General features: G+C 52.0%; 1 protein-coding gene across 1 annotated transcript in view; it reads left to right on the top strand.

Moving 5' to 3' along the window:
- EXOC6B (exocyst complex component 6B) overlaps positions 1–20106 on the top strand; it is a 234381-nt gene that overhangs the window by 185699 nt on the left and 28576 nt on the right. Inside the window, exon 21 of the mRNA XM_039551599.1 lies at positions 5120–5281. Within this exon, the coding sequence (XP_039407533.1) occupies positions 5120–5281 (162 nt within the window). The remainder of the gene's footprint in view (positions 1–5119; positions 5282–20106) is intronic.

Here is a 20106-nt window from a genome sequence, read left to right as displayed (position 1 = left end):
AGGAGAAGCTTGGTATGGAAACTGGGTGAAGTAGAAGCTCAATATGGGAATTGGGAGCTTCTCTCTGTTCCTCTTGCCTCAAATCCTACCCATCATTTCTCACTTTTCCCCCCTGGCAGCTTCTCCAGAGTCCACGCATGGATTTGTTCTTCAGCCTCGGTGTCCTCGAGGTGTCACTTTGTTCCTGTGGATACAGAACAGGAGATCCCATCACTTGGCTTTCCTAGGATAGCCTTCCAAGGCTTTATCCAAGGAGATCCCATCACTTGGCTTTCCTAGGATAGCCTTCCAAGGCTTTATCCAGGAGATCCCATCACTTGGCTTTCCTCGGATAGCCTATCCAGGAGATCCCATCACTTGGCTTTCCTCGGATAGCCTATCCAGGGAGATCCCATCACTTGGCTTTCCTCGGATAGCCTATCCAGGGAGATCCCACCACTTGGCTTTCCTAGGATAGCCTGTCCAGGGAGATCCCATCACTTGGCTTTCCTAGGATAGCCTTCCAAGGCTTTATCCAAGGAGATCCCATCACTTGGCTTTCCTAGGATAGCCTATCCACGGAGATCCCATCACTTGGCTTTCCTAGGATAGCCTTCCAAGGCTTTATCCAAGGAAGATGACTTCGAGACCTCCATTCTTCCTTGAGGAATCCTCAGATGGTCGATTCCCCAGATCTTATCCATGGCCACGAGCAGATTGTCCACGTTCCCTTCCCTGGGAGCTGCATCTGTCTCCATCCTGGAGGTGCCATCACGAATCCCGTGTAATTCAGAGGAAATCTTGCCCTCAAATGATGTTTTTGAGGGATGAAGTCACCGGCTGGGCCCATTTTTCCCGCTCAATCCCTGCAAGGCCCCGTCCCCGCGCGCGCAGCCGCGCCTGGGGCACGGGCAGATCCCCCCGTGCGCTGTAATTAATTTACAGTGGATGTCTCTTTTCTGCCGCGCCTTTGAACTCTTTATTCTTTGTCCATTGTAAAGGGCTTAACGGTTCCTGTTCCTTGATTCTTTCATCGGTGAAATGTTTTGGAAGAGAGGTTGGAGTCCCCCTGTGACCTGCCCTGGGTGGCCCAAGCCTGTAGACCTTGCAAAGACATTACTTTTTTGGCCTGAACACAAACCCCTCAAACCTTTAGCCTGGCTAAATGCTTTGTACAAACAGCCGCATACTGATCTGCTCTATTCTCCCATGATTTTCTGCTCAAGGGGCTTCTCTGTAGGTTGCTTGCGATGTTTGCCACTTGCCTTGGTAGTGAAGACAGTACAATAAACGAATCCGACAGTACTGAGGCCAACACTGCGCTCGGTTGTTCCGAGAAAATTATCCTGAAATCTGCTTGAAGAGATTAAACCCAAGAAGAACTGGCTGTGTCTCTCCTCTCAAGCTCCGTTCTCGTCTTTGTTTCTCCTTTTTTTTCTCTGAGACTTTGTTCATTCCTCCTTCAGAATGAGCTGGTGGCATTGGTATGTAAAGTGTGACCTGCGATTACAGAAGGTGCAGCTCCTTCTCCAGCAGCCCAGGGGAAGCATTGCATTCATTCCTCCAGCCCGGGGCTGCTGCAGCTTTCTCCGAGCATCTGGGCCGTATTCCCACTCCCATTTCTTCTGGGATACAAAGAATTTCAGCTCCGACGTCATTTCACTTCTTGGATGTCAATCGTAGAATCCCAGAACGGTAGAATTTGGGTTGGAAAGGACCCTAAAGACCATCTCATTCGAGCCATGGGCAGGGACACCTTGCACTAGAAGGTTCCAGAGCTTTGTTAATTTAGTACTGATTAATCTTTTGATGAGAATTGCTGTTCAATTAAATGTTGGCTCAGTGTGTGACCATCCGAAGTTTTGAAGTGTCTCTCCATAACTGTCCCAGCTTCATCCAGTAGGTTCTTTAGGAATCACAGATTGGCTTGGGATGGAAGGGACCTTAAAAGACCATCTCGTTCCAGCCGTGGGCAGGGATGCCTTTCTCTAGCAGGCTCCAGATCATTGTTAATTCAGTATTTTGATGAAAAATGCGGCTTAAATCAGTGTTGGCTCCATGTGCAACCATCCTAACGAGCAGCGTTGAAGGGCAGTGTCACTCCAGTAGGTTCCTTAGGAATCACAGATTGATTTGGGATGGAAAAGACCTTGAAGACCATCCAGTTCCAACCCCCTCCATGGGCAGGGAATCATGGGAAGAGACATCGGGCAGAGACAGCTAAAGGTGAGCTGCTAACGAGCAGCCATGTCTTGGGATGAAATCTGTTTTGGGATGAAGTCTGTCTTGGAATAAAATCTGTTTTGGGATGAAGTCTGTCTTGGGATGAAATCTGCCTTGGAATGGAATCTGTCTTGGGTTGCTCACAAGCAGCTGACAGCGGTGATAAATTCACCAGCCTTGCGAGAACATTCACAATCACAGGCATTTTCTCATGAGGATTTGAAGTTCATGCTTTGGGGAAGATCTTAAATTTCCCAACTCTGTGTGTGCTCCTAAATAGATTCTGAACAGCTGCGCGGCCCTTCATCCAAAATAGAAACTCGCTTTCCTTTCAGTCCTTCCAGGGTTTCTTTTCCAGGATTTCTCCAAATGTAATCAGGAACATGAGGTGACCCCATCCTTGGAGGGTAGGATGTCAAGGTTGGGTTCCTCAGTCCAGGGACATCTCCGACCCTGAGCCACTCAGGGGACTTTCCCCTCTCGAGAAGGTGCTCAAACGCCGTTTCTCACTTGTAAACATTGCAGCTTCTCAGGTATTGTGCTTTTCCAAAGCGGGGTGTTTTAGGATTGATGTGGCTTTTGGGATAATTGTTCCAGATGGGACAGTGGGGCGTAGAGGGAATGTGTAAAGATGATTTATCCCTTGCAGATCAGAGTCAGAGAGTTTGGGTTGATCCTCCTTCCCTGCTGGCTCGGGCAAGCTGCAGTCAAATTTTATAGCAAAGCTACATTAAAATGCCTTTGCAGTTAGGGTTAATTAAAACAGTTTTTGAGGGACACATTTGAAGTCGCTTGGGGCTCTTAGCACATGGAGTATTGCAGGATTGGTCAGTGGAATTGGCTGGAAGCTGAGCAGCTCCGATCTCGAGGAATCATGGAATGGTTTGGGTGGGAAGGGACCTTAAAGCCCATCCAGTGCCACCCCTGCCTTGGGAGGGACACCTCCCACTATCCCAGGTGGATCCAAGCCCCAGTGTCCAGCCTCCTTGGGTACTGCCAGGGATCCAGGGGCAGCCCCAGCTGCTCTGGGCACCCTGTGCCAGGGCCTGCCCACCCTCACAGGGAAGAGGGAAGAACTTCCTCCTGTTCATCCCTGTCCAGTCCCACCCTGTGCAAAACTCCAAAGGCATGACCATGGATGGTTCTGCTGGCTTTGGTTTGTGCTTTTCCTATCCAAAACCTAAATGTGAACAGTCACGTCCATAATTTCTCTTTGTAGTTTTTTATTACTCCTTTCGAGTCGTAACTTCAGATAAAAGCAGTGCTTTTCCAGCCATGTTTGCTCCTGTCCTGCAGCAGTTGTCACTTGAGTGATCACTGCAAAGATGAGCAATGCTTTCAATCTCAAACCTCTTCTGGCATCTGCGACTATTAAAAAGCAGAGTCTGAGAAGTGTCCCCTGTGCCCCTGGAGGTGCCTGTGTCTGGCTTGAAGGATGTTCTCCATCCCAAGGTTTTAATGGAAGGTGGAGCAAGGGAGCTGATTAATAACCCTGCTTTACTTGCCCGAAATGAGGCGGTTGAGGGACAGGACTGAATCCTGGTGTTTCGTTCATTAATCTCTTCTTGTTAGAGCCAAGGGGCTGCTCTAGGAAAGCTTTGGAAATGGGAATGTGATGATTTATGTTCCTGATTTCGTGGCACTGGCTTGGAAATAGGAAAACTTTTGGAAGGGCAAGGATTCAAGGCGAAGACTGTCTGACATGAAATCGCTTTGTCCACTGGTACCTCTGATTAGTCGTGGAGACAAAAGGCAAAATCCTCCTTCCATATTGCCAAGCCATCCCTAATCCTCATCTTTGTGAAGCTTTAGGAGCCGTTGGAGAGTTCCTGTAGGGTAAAATCCAGGATAGTTGGGCAATACGGGCCGTGTAACTGAAAAATCTGTATTTGGCGTATATTTTTCCTCCTTTCTCCCTTTTTGCCATCACACCTGGCTTCATCCCAAGAAAACATTTCATTCCTCCAGCACCTCCAGTGCGTGCAGGAGCCACACAACTCAACCCCAGGCAGATGCTCCCCCTCGAGCCTTTGGTGGCGTTGAGTTGTGGCCTCACAAACCAGATCCCCTCAGTGCCGAGGAGAGCGGAGATGAAGCTGTAACTGCAGAGGGTGAAAATGAAGTGAAGTTGGGCAGAACCAACCTCAAAAGACGCCCTCGGATGCATGCAGGCGTCGGCTTCATAAGTGTTCCCAAGGAAAAGCTGCTAAATGCCATGGAGGAACCAAGGTCCCCTAACATGGCTCCATTCAAGCCCCCTCAGCGGTTTTAGATTTGGTTTAAAGAATGGATTAGGAGAAAAATGAACGACCAAAGTATGAAATTTTGGCCAGATTAGCCTGGAAGGAGATAAATGTGGCCTTGGAAATATTCTCTTCGCTTTAGAAGCCAACGTTATTCAGTTGTCAGATGTCTTCATCCACCAGAAATAAAAATGCCACCCAACGGCCGCGGTTCTCCGCGTTTGGGCTGACCAAGAGGCGCCATCACCAGATCATGCAAATAATCTGCTGCCTGATAATTAATGATGCGGCCGGGCATATTTTTTTGATGAATGCTCATGGAGCCTGGTGACAGGCGTGAAATTAGAAAATTCCTTCAGCGCCCTAAAATATAAATAGCTTTCGGAACTGAAAAGAGTTTCACAGCTGAAGATTTTATTGTGTTGAGAGGAAAAACTTTTCCACCCCCATCCCCCCCTTTCTTCTGGGCGAGTTGTTTGTCCGTTCACAAAACAAATACTCTGAAGCCCAGTGCGGCTCATGGGAATAAATTTCAGGTCGAATTAGTACAGTTTCCTTGCTGTCAGGACGGTGGAATTAATGGTGTTTTGATGACACGAATTTTGAAGGGCGAACAAAGACGCTGAAGGGAGGGAGACATGACTCCTTAGAAGCACGGTCCTCCTCTCCCCCAGCCTCTCTTGTCTTCCCTGTCATCCGTCTGCCAATCTCCCTGTCCATGGTTAGTTAAAGGCGCTTTTTATCCTCTTTTCTTTCCCACAGAGTTTGCCAGATCCGGCCCAGTGCCTGGGTTCCAAGGGGACACGCTGCAGTTGGCCTTCATCGACTTGAGACAAGTAAGTCTTTGTGTTTTTGTTTTTTGTTTTGCTTTTAAGATGTGTGACTGAAGACCATCAGGTCTTAAGGGAAGGGAGAGGAGGGGAAACGGCGTCAGTGATTTACGCCAGAGACCTATATTTCCCCCCTCCTCCTCCTCTCGTCCCTCGAAGCCACCTCCTTGCTGAGCGCTCCTGGAGATGGTGGAGGTGAAAAGGCCTGGTGGAAGGGGGCGAGGAAGAAAGCCAGGCCTGACCCTGGCCAACGGGGCCATTGTGCTGCCCTTGGCTTCTGCGGCCACGGCGCGGAGGGACCGCGGCGACTCCGCGGCCGACGCCGAGCAGGTGCTGGGAACAGAGAGAGCAGTGATGCAGAGCCCGCCCGCCTCGGGGACCTTTGTTCCCAGAGAATGCCCACGGAGGCGTTTGCGAGGGCGGAGGAATTTGCATTCCCCTGTGCCCGTGCCCGTTTGTGTCCCTCTCTGTGTCCCTCTCTGTGTCCCTCTCTCTGTGTTCCTCTGCGGCTCAGCCACCCCCCCGCCCCAGTCCCCTCTTCCACAGATGCTCCCTGGCCAGCAATGACAAAGTGGCTCTTGGGGAAGATGGTTGGGGAAGGCTCCACCCATCGGTGGCCACCTCTGGAGGGGGCCCCGTTGGAGCCAAGTTGACCATAGCAGGTACTGAGGCCTTTGTGGGGCTTGGCAGCCAATTTTGGGAAAAGGGCCATTCTGGGGAGTCATTTGTTTGGGGAGAAATGGGCATTATTGATACACTAGGCCGGGGGGAAAAGTGAGGTGGTCCTGTCATCTCTTGGCACTGAAGATGGATGGGTTGGAGAGAAAGTCTGAATGAAGTAAGACTCAATGACTGATGCTTCTCTCCTATTAAAACAATCTTTTTTTGTCTGTTAAACCCCCCTGGCTTTGTCCCTGCTGCCATCATGATGCAGTGCCTCTTGTTCGCGGGGTTGACGTCGTTTGCATTCTGAAAACTTTCGGGTGCCGAGGGTATTTCTTAAATCTGCATAATCCCTTGTATCGATGATCTTACCCTGCCTCTGATTCGTGCTGGAGCTGCTTTCAACCCGCCAGGGTTTGAGACCTCCTCAGAATCCAATTGATGTGCAGGGAGCCATCTGTCATCCCATGACACTTCTGTTAACTTTAATAACATCAGGACGCCGCTTTTCGGGCCCGGGCCTGCCAGGAACTGCCAAATTTGTTTGCAGAATGGTCCCAACAGCTCCATGGGAGAGGTGTGTGTTATCACCAGGCTGTGTTGACACTTTTATCTTCATTAGCTCCTTGGCACTTTGTTGACTGCAGCGCTCAACGCGACCGCGGCCTCCTGGGTGTAAGGAAATGTGGAAGCTTTGGGCCTTTTCCAAGCACCAGGCCATGAATGCAGGGATTTTGGAAGGGGAAGCTGGGGCTCTTGGAAGAATGAAATGCCTGCAAACGGCTCGGTGGGGGCGAGCCAGTGAAACGTTTGTGCGGTTCCTAAGTGCAGCCAAAGGGACCCAGCTCGGGTGAGGAGGATGCGGAGCAGGAGCCTCTCCAGTCCTCCTCCCCTGCCCGATGGGAGTCTTTGGGCACGGAGGTTTCCTCTTTGTTTTGGGAGGTGCTCCCAAGTTTTGTTCTTGCATTTGAAAACAGCAGCACCTCTGAATCTCAAGGCCAAGGATTGGAGCAGCCTGGGGCAGTGGGAGGTGTCCCTGCCCATGGCAGGGGTGGCACTGGATGGGCTTTAAGGTCCCTTCCACCCCAAACCATTCCAGGACTCTGTGAATGTGCAAGGAGAAAGAGGAGATACAAGTTTCAGGGGAGGATGGGAAGTCCTGGATCTCCTGGATAATGGATGGTTATTGATGAGGGGAAAAGGGAGGTGTTGTACAGATAATGGACAACATCTCCTTGCTCCAAGCAGAGAAGAATCAACCTCTCCTTGACATACTGAGTTTATCAATAGTGTGCAAAGATGAGGCAGTTCCTGCTCCCTGGCCCTGTCAGTGACCTGATCCGGTGCCACGTTGGAATGTGTCACCAAACTCCATCCAGGCAAGGCTCTGGTGGCTGCTCTGGGGCCACCAGACCTCCAACACTCCCAGCACTTCTTGTTGGACTGCAGCTCCAGCTGGGAGCAGGGATAGGTAGGAAAGTCATGGATGAAGGTACAGCAAGGAGAGGTCTTTGATTTGTTCTTCGTCTTGTCTTGAAAAGTTTCTTTTTGGACATTGTATTCTTTCTCTTTTAAGCCATGAAATTAAACCGAAGCAGGGGAGATTGGAGGAAGAAATTCCTCTCAGGGAGGGTGGGGAGGGGCTGGGCTGGAATTGCCAGAGCAGCTGGGGCTGCCCCTGGATCCCTGGCAGTGCCCAAGGCCAGGCTGGACACTGGGGCTTGGATCCAGCTGGGACAGTGGGAGGTGTCCCTGCCCATGGCAGGGGTGGCGCTGGATGAGTTTTAATGTTCCATCCAACCCAAACCATTCCATGAAATTCCGTGAATGGCACCACAACATTGATTTAAATGGGATGACCTGGCTTGGGAATGGAGGGAGGAAAAATGACTGGGCAAAAATTGGCCAAAGTAGGGAAACTGAAGAGATTTCCCTCTCTTCCCAACGTATTTCAGTAGGAGCTGTTACAAGACAGTTGTAAATCCGAGAGCATTCTCAAAGTAATGGGGGATGATTAAAGGAATGAGCAAAATTGATGAAATATGAAGTGATAGGAAAATGTGGTGACTTGGTTTGTGCCTTGGTACAGATCCCAGTAGTGGGAAATAAGCCTTAAAAAGCTGTCATTGTTTAAAGGCATCAGTTTGTCCTTGTTCAGAGCAGCAGACTCAAGTTTAGTACATCCAAATCCTGATTTTCCCCTTGTGCCCAAGGAAATCAGGAGCAATTCCATCCCTCTCTGGAAAAGAGGAAGAGTCAAGCGCAGAGAATCAAAATCACTATTTTGAGCAGACAGTAAATGTAAAATGGGGCTTGATTTCCTCTTCTGGGACAATTCTAAATCCATAAATACCCTTAATGAAGCCACGAAGGAAACCAAGTCCCATCTCAAGTCCTTCTGTAGGAGTGAGGCTCAAATGTTTAAGGTTTTACAAGGAAGGAATATTTGCTTTCCCCCCTTCCTGTTTAAGCTTTGCTGTTGCCCACTCAGTGCTGTATTTTAGGAATCTGAAATAAATTTAGCCCCCTAAATAACCTTGCTGAAATTTGAGATAATCAGCTCTTCCCCAAATACCCCTGAGTGTCCAAATGCCACTGCAGATCTCCAGGTGCTCTCAGGTCATTCCCAAGCCTGCACATGGAGTCATTCCCTGTTCTCCCCGCAGCTCCTGGGCAGCTGGAGGCGTTTCAGGGTTTGGTTTCCATGGGTTTCTTGTGAGGAAGGTGCTGGAAGAGGAGGGCTTTGTGCTGGTCTGCGAGGTCCCTGCAATCCCCAGCCACGCCGATCTCTCCTAGAAGCCAGATCAGCGCTCGTGGCCGCCTTCCAAGGAAAATCTGTCTCCAGCACTCGAGGAATTTCACTCTGGGCTCTGGGGAGGGAACGTACTCGGTGATTAGAGCTCCCTCCTCTCAGCCGCTCTGTCTGTCCAGGGAGTTGTAAATCCTGAGTGCGGAATTTCCTCCGCAAGTTCCAGCTTCAGCTCTGAGGGACGTTTGGACAGAGGCAGGTGGGAAGCCCCCGGACTGAGGCACCTGGATGTCCAAGGGATGAGGACAGGGAGGTTCTGCTCGTCTCCCCCAGCAGTTTTCTGCTTTGCTTCGTGCAAACTTGGTGGGTTTGAATTTGAGCATCAGCTCCTCAAATCAGTGAGGTTAAGACAGGCAAGGTCAGGGTTAGGTGGGATTTGGGAAGGAATTGCTGGCTGGGAGGGTGGGGAGGGGCTGGGCTGGAATTGCCAGAGCAGCTGGGGCTGCCCCTGGATCCCTGGGAATGTCCAAGGCCAGGCTGGACACTGGGGCTTGGATCCAGCTGGGATTGTGGGAGGTATCCCTGCCATGGCAGGGGTGGAATGGGATGATTTTGAGGTTCCTTCCCAAGCCAACCATTCCATGACTCTGTGCCACTGCTTGTCCCATAGGAAATGCTTTGTGTGTATTTTTCCCGTGTTGGAATCCAGCTGTGGTTATTGTGGGATCCTGCTGGACCCCGGCCAGCTGGGAGTGGGAAGTCTCCCTCTGATGCATTCATTTTTCTCTTATTACCCCTGATAGAGACACTTAATAAAAGAATGATCCCCTTGGGAACACGATTCCCTTCCATCCCCGCTCCGCGATAGAATCCCAAAATCACGGAACGGTTTTGGTGGGAGGGACCTTAAAGCCCATCCAGCCCCACCCCATCCATGGTCAGGGACACCTTTACTCCCCCAGGCCGCTCCAAGCCCCATCCAGCCTGGCCTTGGACACTTCCAGGGATCCGGGGGCATCCATGACCTCACACAGGTTTCCTCTCTCCCTGCGCTGTGCCGTCACCAGATGTTCCCTTTGTTTTCAGTCCTGCACCTTTTTGTCTCCAAACAAGAACCAAGACAGAGGAGCAGAGCTGCAGTGTGAGCTCATCCCTGAGCCTCACATTCCAGAAGCCTGGATTCCTGGGCTCTGTGCCTGGCTTTAAGGGAGCCACCTGCTCCCTTGGAGGGAGCAGTGAGTGTGAGGTGACTCCGGGAGCTCCGGTTGTGCTGGAATGGGGAGCACCCCCTGCTTCTTATCAAACACCAGCTGATAAGTCAGGTGTTTGAAACCCCTTCTGACTTGGTTGTTGGCTGCTCTAAAGGCACTGGGAGGCCTGGAATTGTGTCCTTGGGTCAGGCGCTGGGACAGCTCCCCAGGGAATGGGCACGTTCCCAAGGCTGCCGGAGCTCCAGGAGCACTGGGGCAGCGCTCCCAGGGATGAGCAGGGTGGGGCTGTGGGGATGTCCTGGGCAGGGGAGGAGTTGGACTCTATCCTTGTGGATCTCTTTCCACTCGGGACATTCCATGAGATACGTCCCTGTCTCCTGCTGCTTCCGTGTGCTCCAGGGCTTCCATCCCCAGCTGGTGGCTGAGGGAACGCCCTTGGAAATTGGGGTGAAGGTCCATCCCCTTGACGTGACACTGGTGGCTCTGGCCACCTCTCAGCTCTGTCACCTGAGGCATTTTGGTGGTGGGAAGGTCGAGCCAGTCCCTCCAGTCACTCCAGGGCAGCATCCCAGAGGGCCTGAGGGTTCATTCCCACCAGGCAGGGAGCTCCAGGTTGTTTTTTTAACTTGTTTTTGTATTTTATGGTTAAATGTGGTTTCCCAGCCATAAAAACTCAGGAGGTGTTTGGGGAGCAGAGCAAAACCAAGACTTTGGGTGAACCCAGAGCCATCCTGAGCCTCTGCTCAGCAAACTGGTTTGGCTGATTCTCTGCAGCTTGTTTGGCTGGAAGATACAGCAGCAGCTGAGCACCTCGCTCAGGGATGATCAATGAACCCAACTCCCGCCGAGGTGTCTCCTCTCGCATGTCCCTGCTTGTGTCTCCAGGGTTTCTGCTGGGAGAGCAGCTCCTGCAGCTTTGTTGCCGTGTTAGTCACTGGGTGCAGGAGGGCAGAGATGAAAAGGTGACTCACGAGGGGTTTTCAGCTCATTTCAGTCGCTGTTTTTCATCTCCAAATTGTTCCGTTGGCTCCATCCCCCTCCCCCACTGCCCTGCCCGGCCTCGGCCTCGGAGCTCGGCTGGTTCTTGGAATTCCCTCGCTCTGCTCCAGCCAAAGAGGGATCTGAGCTGCTGGGGTTTGTCCAGAGCACCTGTGGCTGCCCCTGGATCCCTGGAAATGTCCCAGGCCAGGCTGGACAGGGCTTGGAGCAGCCTGGGATGGTGGAAGGTGTCCCTGTGCATCCAAGAGGGTTGGAACGGGCTGATCTCCATGGTCCACAACCCAACCCATTCCATGACTCCATGATTTGGAGAAGCCAGGTTGTACTTTTGGGTTTCTGCTCACCTTCCGTGTTTAGGGCCCTTTGCAAGGGACAGCATTTACATTTTGCATCTCTCTTGTTTTATAGTCAGCACAGAATCACCCAGGCTGGGAAACACCATCAGCTCCAACCAGAAACCTCTCCCGTTCTCCCCGTTTTCCTGCATCCCTTTACTCCCATGGATCCTCTCCTTGCTTAACAACACTTTAATTATTTAACCATTTTCTCTGTGGCCTCTGCCACGGTCTCCTGTCCAGCCCAGTGATCCAAACCCCTTTTCCAGCTCTGGATCCTGTGGCTCCCAAATGCAGCAAGGGAAATGCTGAATTCCAGAATTCCCTGCATCTTTCCTGGCAAACCCCTTGAGCACTCAGGAAGCAGAGGTGTGAAGACGCAGGTTCCAGTGTCAGCCCTAATTCCTCATTTCCCAGCAGCGAGAGGTTGGAGCTGGTTGGATCATCACCCTTAAATCCAGGATTTTGCTGTTAAGATCCTGTCTCCAGGCTCTTAATTGCTTTTGTGGCTCCTCCCCAAGTTCCTTCCACTGATTGGTATCTCCTGGATCATTTATCCAGCGTTATTAATCACCTTCGTTAAGGTGGTGCCCACAGGCCATCGAAAAGTGCCCATTTTGCTGCTTCTTGTGCGGACACGAAACCCTGAAGAGTCTGACGAGATAATGGAGGGCAGCAAGGGCAGATGTCTGACTTCCAGCTGAGCTAATTACTGCTAATTAAAGGATATTTTGTTTCCTAACACCCCTGAGTGTGATGGAGGCTTCTCCAGGCACCCATAACCACATCAGCTTCCCAGAAGTTGTTGTTATTATTAATATTAATATTATCGCCTTCATCCTCTGTCCCACCTCTCTGCTTCCAGAAACCCAAATTCTCCTGGTTTTCCTGAATGCCTGGGGAAGCCAAAGCAAAGCTGCAGTTCATTCCTGGTGGGCCTCAGGGGTGGCCGAGTGTCCTCTCCATCGGCAGGGGAGAGACAATCTTTTCGTTCGCACAAAAGGAGTCCTGTACACTGGATTTCTCCTTTCAGAAATGCCTGGATTCGCCTTCTAAATCCATAACTGGAATTAATTTACCTTTGAAAATATCTGAAGTTACGGATTTGTTGAGTTAAAGGGCTGGACAATCCTTTCCAGGAAAAAATCTTCCCTAATACCCAACCTGAACCTCCCCTGGCACAACTCGAGGCTGTTTCCTCTTTTCCTGTTGCTTTTTACTTGGGAGAAGGGGCCATTCCCCATTAGTCCAAGTACCGAGGCGTCTCCATCTGTCCCTCTCCCACCCCATGGCTCCCTAAAAAACTTGGAAGAGGTGGAGAAACAGAAAGATAAGCTGGAGGAAAACCAAAATTATCAATCCAAAAGCTGCAGATGTTCAATGAGGGGCCCTTTCTTGGCTTTGTTTCCTGCTCCCAGTATCCCCTGATCCTTGTGCCTTGGTGTTCACATGTGACCCCCCGGTAGTGACATCAGAGCGAGGCGTTTTCCCTGGAAAACCAGCTGGATCTGGGTCAAAATCTGTCCCAGGGCAGTTGGGAGACGTCTAAGAAGCAGCAAGAGATGGTTTAGGAGATCTTTTGGGACCTCCTGAAGTTCAGGCTGAGCTCCAACCCACGGCCCTGCTCTCCCAGGCGTTGACACCTCTGGCACTGCTCACCTGTTGTACCAAGAGTGCCGAAAACCAGCACGAGTCCAGTTTCAGGATAAGTGGCCAAAAAGGCTGTATTTAATTCCATAAATCAGCTTAGATGGCCAGAAAGGCTGTATTTAATTCCATAAATCAGCTTAGATGGCCAGAAAGGCTGTATTTAATTCCATAAATCAGCTTAAATGGCCTCGTTCACAAGGGTGCCATGACCCCGTTGGCCACTTGGCCATCCACCCTCTAGAACGATCGGTGCAGGTTCCACAACGCCCGTTCAAAATATTCTCTCCACTTGTTGGAACCCAAAGTGCAGGGAGTGTTTCTCTGCCTGTTCTGGAAGACCCATCCCCCCTGGAAAACACTGTTTTTAACCTTCATCCACGGAGAAAGCTGCCAAGGCTCTGGGATGAATTAGAATCTACGGTTAGGTGGTGGTATAATACACAGTTCGTTACGGGGTGAAAAATTGAGAGTTTTTAGGTTTATTAGTACGGTAAGTGGATGAAGGCAAGATGGAGGATCCCTGTGGTTTGTCAGGTCTCCTTTCTTTCACCTACTCCGTTTTCTGCCGTGTTGGTAGCACAGAACGATCGGTGAGGAAATGCTGCAGCACAATGGAATGTGAATGGATAGTTCCATAGGCACTGGTAGAAAAGTCAAAATAATGTACCTACTTAGCAACTATGGGGTAATTTACCTTTAAAAGGCCTTGAGTTTTCCTGCAGTTGCCTTTTGGTATCTGCTCTGCTTCACGCTGTGTTGCCGGCATGTAAATTACTGATAAGATACAATAAACAGAAAATCCAAAAGTCCCGTTCATCCCTTACTCCTGGCAAGGACTTTGTCCCCCATCCGGGGAGGACAAGTGGGAGTCAAAAACCCGCACATCCAATGTACCAAAACAAGCCTGGAAAACAAACCCCAGGTGCAGAGATAGAGAATTTGTTTACAGAACCCTCTTCACTGTTTCTCAGCTAAAGCCTGAGAAAGGAAAAACTCCACAAGATGCTGTAGCAGCTGGAAATTCCTCTGCTCCTTCCTAGCTTGTTAGTGTCCACACTCACCCTTCCCAGAACTGCCATGGGGAGCGCTGCTCCACGTTGGACACCCAGCAGAGATGATCTGTGCATCCATTTTTCCTCCCTTCCTGTGCATCCACGTGCTCAGCCGTGGGCTGCTGGGCAGACCCTGCCCGGGCAGCCGGCAGGGATCCCTCGGGCTGCGGCCAGCCCGGCGCTCCAGGAAGGGCATTCCAGAGGCTTGGCCAAACCACTCTGTTTCTTCCTTGTCAGGCTCAGGGCACGTTTGTTTTTTTTTTTTTTTTTTTTTCCAGTGCCCAAAGCCCAACAGTGTTGGAGAAGGGCACATGGAGTGGTTTATTTATTTTTAAATCAGTGTTAACTGCCTGACTCAAAAAGGAAGGATCCTCCAAAGTTTGGGCTGGAAATCCAAGCTGCCTCTTTGCTGTGCTCTGCGGAAAAGGGATGGGAAGAGGGCAGGAAACAGAGAAGCAGGAGCTCGGAGCAGATTTAGAGCCTTAACTCTGGTTTTTCCTGCCCTGGTGGGTTTAAACTGGTCTTAGTGTTGCTTTAAACCCAGCCTTTTGTGGTTCAGTCCCATTAAAATCACACGGATCCCTCTGCCCTTCGGCTGCTCGGGCTCCAAGGCCATCACTCTCCATCCAGGAGGGGATGCAGTGGCATGGGGAGGACTTCAAAGTGCCTGGGTGCTCCCCAGAGGCTCCAAACAAAAAAAAAACCCGGAGTGCCAACATGTCCTGTTAGCACTTGTGGGAGGCGGGGAGCGCTGCCGGGGCTTCTGGGCACTGGGGATTGTGGAGCGTGTCGACACTTGGCCCCGTGGAACAATAAAAGCAAACAAACAATCAAATCCTCTTCCACTGGGAGCCTTTCAGACAAAGGGAAAAAAGGGAGGAAATGAGGAGTTGGAGAGCGAGGAGTGGAGATCGGTGCCTCGTGGTTGGGTGCTGGATTCCTCGGGATGCCGCGCGGGCAGGGCACGGAGCGGGGATGGACGCTGGCAGCAGGACGTGGGGAGGTGGGAGATGCCTTTCCCGCATGAATCATGGAATCATGGAATGGCTTGGGCTGGAAGGGACCCCAAAGATCCTCTCATTCCAACCCCTGGCCATGGGCAGGGGCACCTGGCACTATCCCAGGGTGCTCCAGCCTGGCCTTGGACACTTCCAGGGATGGGGAGTGACTCCAGCCTGGTCTGGTGGAATTTTATGGTCAAGCAAGGTGCCACTCCCGGGGACTCCATGGGGAACCTCATCCCAGGGGGACCTTACCCTGGGCCAGGAACATGTTTCCATCAGGTTTTATTCCTACAAGACTCACCTGGAGCCTCTGGCTCCTCCTGAGCACCCTCTGGCTGCCCCTGGTCCATCCTCCCAGGAGCAGGAGCGGGGCTGTGCTATGGGAGCCAGGATCTCCTTCCCGAGATTCCTTCCCTGTAATTGCAGCCACTCATCCGACCAGGAAAACGGACACCACCGGAGCTGCAGGGCCCACATTCCCCTTTGTCCTGCGGGTGGGGCTGGGATTGATGGGAACAGAGAGGGCCAGAGGTGGGTGCCCTTCACCTCCACAGCCCCAGCTGGGAAACCGAACCCACCCCGGTGATTCGGGAGCTGCCGCTCCTGGGGGCTGAGGAGGAGCTGTCCATAAAGGAGCTTTTATGGAGCTGCCTTTCATGACATCCAACCTTCCCCTGGTGCCATGTGGGGTTTCCCCCCGGGAGCTCCTGTTGCTGCCGTGGCAGGGAAGCGTTGCCGGGTTTCCCTGGAATGGGATCCCGCAGCCGGATCGTGGTGGGTGGTCGGGGAAGTTGTGCAGAGCTCCATTGCCTTTGAAGCCGTAGGGAAACTTTATCCCAGTGCATCCCTGTAATTCTTCTCCTTGGGACCTCCCAAGGGCAGCTGGATCATTTCGGAGCAGGGAAACTTTAGCTCCTGGAAAACCTTGGGAATCATCTTCCTGGGATAACACCACGGGATGAGGGACAGGACCACTGCGGCTCTTCCCCATCAAGGTGACTTTGATTGCAAGGCCTTGGGCACGCATGTCCCTCAGGAATGAGGCATTAATTCCCTCCCAGACACACAATCCCAGAGCAATCTGTTCTCGGAGTCTCCCATTGATTTTTCTTCCCGTTGGATTTAAGGAGTACAAATATTGAGCGGCGCTCGTGGAGCGCTGGACACGTGGATTAGGAGGGTAATCAATGCGATAAGGCCGGTGAGGAAAGGCAGGGACTGATGGGGGCGAGGCAGAGGAGAGGGAGCTCGACCTCTTCGTGCCTCAAGGGGTGGAGAGGAACCTCAGGAATGACGATGTGGAGCTGTGGAAGAATCCATCAGAGAGCAGATCTCTTGGAATACGTTAAGAATTGGGATTGAGATGATTTTAATGTGCTATTGCAGCCCAGAATTCCGGGGTCGCTCGAGGTGAACGTGCTGCACGTCCCACCCAGCAGCGCCGGCCCTTCCCAGCTGTCATTTTATTGATGGGTTGACAGCAAGGTGGCACTGTATAGCCAGGAACATCGCACCGGGATCGATTCCAGCTTCCCCGTTGGATTGATGGAATCAGAGGATGGTTTTTCAATTAATTAGCTCCCCGCCATCCCAGGATAAAAATGGTCATTTCCATTCCTGGAGGTTCTGCCGATCCCAGGGCGCGTGGGTTTGGTTTAGCTGCTGTTAAATGGGTTATTTTTAGGCTGGGTCTGCTGGGAGAGTTTCGAGGTTGATCTGGTGAGAGTGGGAAGTTTTGTGCTCTGGCTCGAAATCGCTGTCTCAGTGTTTAAGCGCAGATTTCCTATACAATTCCTATCGGAGGAAGGGTTGTCGAGCACTGAAACAGAACTTCCCAGGGCGCTGGTGGCATCCCCATCCCTGGAGGGATTTCAAAGCCCTGTGGATGTGGCACTTGGGGACATGGGCAGTGGTGGCCTGGGCAGTGCTGGGGAAGAGTTGGACTCGATCTTGGAGGCCTTTTCCAGCCCACATGATCCTGTGGTTGTCCAGGTGTGTCAGAGTTGCTGTTGGAGAAGCCCGGAGGTGTCCCAGCTGTCCACAAAGGATAAGTAGATGGGACGCAGGCTTTCAAGGGATTTGTGTCCCGCTGGAGCAGCAGCTGGTGGAGGATTTTAGGTGCCTGAAATGGTGCCAGCCCCTTCACCGGAGGAGCCGAGCTGCTCGGCGTGACTGACGGCTGGGTAATCGGATGTGTGTCGGCAGCTGTCCTAGGGACCGAGCGGAGCTGCGAGGTCCCAGCTCTGCTCCCAGGGGAAGGATGGGGGCTGAGGTGGGGTTTGTTCCAGTCCTGGGCTGGGCATGTTCCAGCTGCGCTCAACCAGCTTCACTTCCCAGCTTTAAATGCTCTCCTGCTGTTTCAGGGAGGCAGGATTTGGGAATATGGTCTCCAAAAGGCCGTTCCTGAGGGGTGGAGGGGGAACAGCCGGGTGGGGGCTGGGATCTGCTCCCTGTGGGACAGGACAGGAGGAAACGGCCTCAGGCTGGGCCAGGGGAGATTCAGGTTGGATATTGGGGAGAATTTCTTAATGGAAAGGGCTGTCCAGGGTGGAGTCCCCATCCCTGGAGGGATTGCAAAGCCGTGTGGGTGTGGCACTGGGGACATGGGCAGTGCTGGCCCTGGCAGTGCTGGGTGTCAGTGATCTGAGAGGACTTTTCCAGCCTCAGTAATTCCATGATTCTGTGGTTCTTCACACCCAAAACGAACCAGCCAGGAATATCCTGGTCTGACTTTCTGTCCTTCGGATTGACTTTGTGTCCTGCCCTTTGATAAACCCAACACCTCATCCTGGAAATGGAACAAATTCACCAAAGCATCACGGATTTAACAAGATCAGAAGTCCCGAGTGCAGTTTGGACTAAATATTGGCACAAGCACCCTCATTATTCCCTGATTTTCTACCTATCCTGAACAACTCCGTGTGACCTCCAAGGTGGGATCAGGGAGTGCCAAGAGGGCTCCGTGTGCTGGATGCACAGGGAGGAAGAGAGCAATTATCCTAATGGGCTTTAATTGCAGAATCACGGGATCATTTCGGTTGGAAAAGACCTCTGGGATCAGGGTTCCAGCCGTTGCTCGATGAGGATGGAGGTGGTCAGGCCACCAGAGCAGGGAGGTGGCGTTTGCTGCTGTGGGGTTTGCTGGGGATCGGGGTGGACGTGGAGCCAGCCCGGCACACACCGACCCGGAGCTCAGAGCAGGTGTGGGACTGAGGGAGGACACGCTGAACCAAGGGGTTCCTTCGGGACCAGGAGGACTTCCAGGAGTCCAAGACTGTCCAGGCAACGCAGAGGGAGAGAGGATCAGTCCATCAGTGGGAAGGGGCTGGAGCCCCAGGAGCGGCTGAGGGCAGGGATGGGTGGGATGTTGGGAAGGAATTGCTGGCTGGGAGGGTGGCGAGGGGCTGGGCTGGAATTGCCAGAGCAGCTGGGGCTGCCCCTGGATCCCTGGGAATGCCCAAGGCCAGGCTGGACACTGGGGCTTGGATCCAGCTGGGACGGTGGGAGGTGTCCCTGCCCATGGCAGGGGTGGAGTGGGATGACTGTAAGATCCCTTCCAACCCAAACCATTCCATGATTGCATAATTCAACAATTCCCTCATTAATCCCATCCCAGAGAGAAGAAACTCCTGGTTTTTCCCTTTTCCAGAGCAGTTGTGACCCCAGCTCTTTGCAGAGCACTGGGGTGAACTTTTCATTGCTTCGAAGCCAAATGAGTCCCAAAAATGCTGAAGTTTGGAGTCCCTGGGAGCAGCAGCAGATGGCACGGATTTGGTGGGAGATCCTGATGTTTGTTCCCTGATTCCCACTCATGGGATATCCGAGGGAGGAAGGTTTTGAGGAGACCTTGAGGTTATTTTTATTTTGACTAAAGTTCGAAAACGCTGCTGTAAGAATTCAGTCCCAATGCTGAGAGCTGTGCACCAGCTCTGACTTACAAAAAACCAAATAAATGCTGGAAGAGTTGGTGCTAACTGGCCCATAAAAAAATAAATAAATACTGGAATAGTTGGTGTTAAGCGGCCCAACTTCCTTGAGCCAGCTCGTGTTTTCTGGATAATCCGTGGGGATGGCAGCGGTTGGATCCTGTGAGTCACCCCGAGCCTTCCTCTTGCTTGAGCAAACCCTGAGTTCCTTAAATTGGATAATTCAGCTCCCTGGCTCCTCTCTTGTCTTTTCTGATTAATTGGTCAAAATTTGGGCTTGGTTTGACCAGACAGAGCTTTTGTTTGTGGTGCTTAATCGGGAGGTTTGTGTGTTTTGGGGGGAGAGCTCTTGTGAGCAGCGCTTCAATTCCTGTGATTTTTGGTTGGGGTTTTTATTCTGGATCTTCCCACGAATCCAGGCCAGGTGGGATGAGCTTGGAGCAGCCTGGTCGAGTGGAAGGGTCCCTGCCCGTGGTCTTTTCCAACTCAAACCCTTCTGTGATCCCATAAAGCAGTGGGTGCTGGGCTGGGTGGGGCCGGGAGTTCCTGGTGTTGGGAATTCCGGTTGCTGCAGATCTGTGAGTTTTATTTAAAGCCTGTGAGTGTTTTCAGCACGGGCTGGAGCCTGATGTGCTGAACATCATAAAACAAAGTCTGGCTTTTGTCTTGCGTGGTGTCAGACAGACAGACAGACAGGGCAGGAGCTGTAGGTGTGACCGAGGCTGTTTGGCATCTCCCCATCCTCCTGTTCGCAGCCTCGCATCTGCCCCGGTGGAAGAGCAAACACTCCCCCGATCTAATCTCGTTAAATGTTCCAGGCTGTAATACCTTAATTTGGCTGCTGACATGAGGCTGCTGATGGGGAAACGAGGTGGGAATCAGCACTGACAGCCACGGGAGATTGGCATCTTTTGTTGCACAGATTAAGGGAACCTGAGCTCCGAGCCCTGCCGGGTGTGCCCGTGACCAGAAATAGTCCCTGCAGCTGAGTCACGGCTCCGAACCACGCAGGGAACTGAAATCTTGCTGCAAATGGCTCGGTTTGTTCTCATCTCGAGCTGTTATCAGCCTCCGGGGGATCCAAGGGCACAAAAATCCACGGCCAGACTGGTCCCAGTTGGGGTTTTCAGCCTGGAGAGGAGAAGGCTCCAGGGAGAGCTCCCTGCAGCCTTTCGGTGCCCTCAGGGGATTGAAAGGAAAGAGGGAGAGGGACTTTCCACACAGGCAGAGCACGAGGGAAGA

Source organism: Corvus cornix, chromosome 4 (genome assembly GCF_000738735.6).
Source record: "Corvus cornix cornix isolate S_Up_H32 chromosome 4, ASM73873v5, whole genome shotgun sequence".
NCBI lineage: Eukaryota > Metazoa > Chordata > Aves > Passeriformes > Corvidae > Corvus > Corvus cornix.
This window is presented reverse-complemented; position numbering and strand designations above follow the sequence as displayed.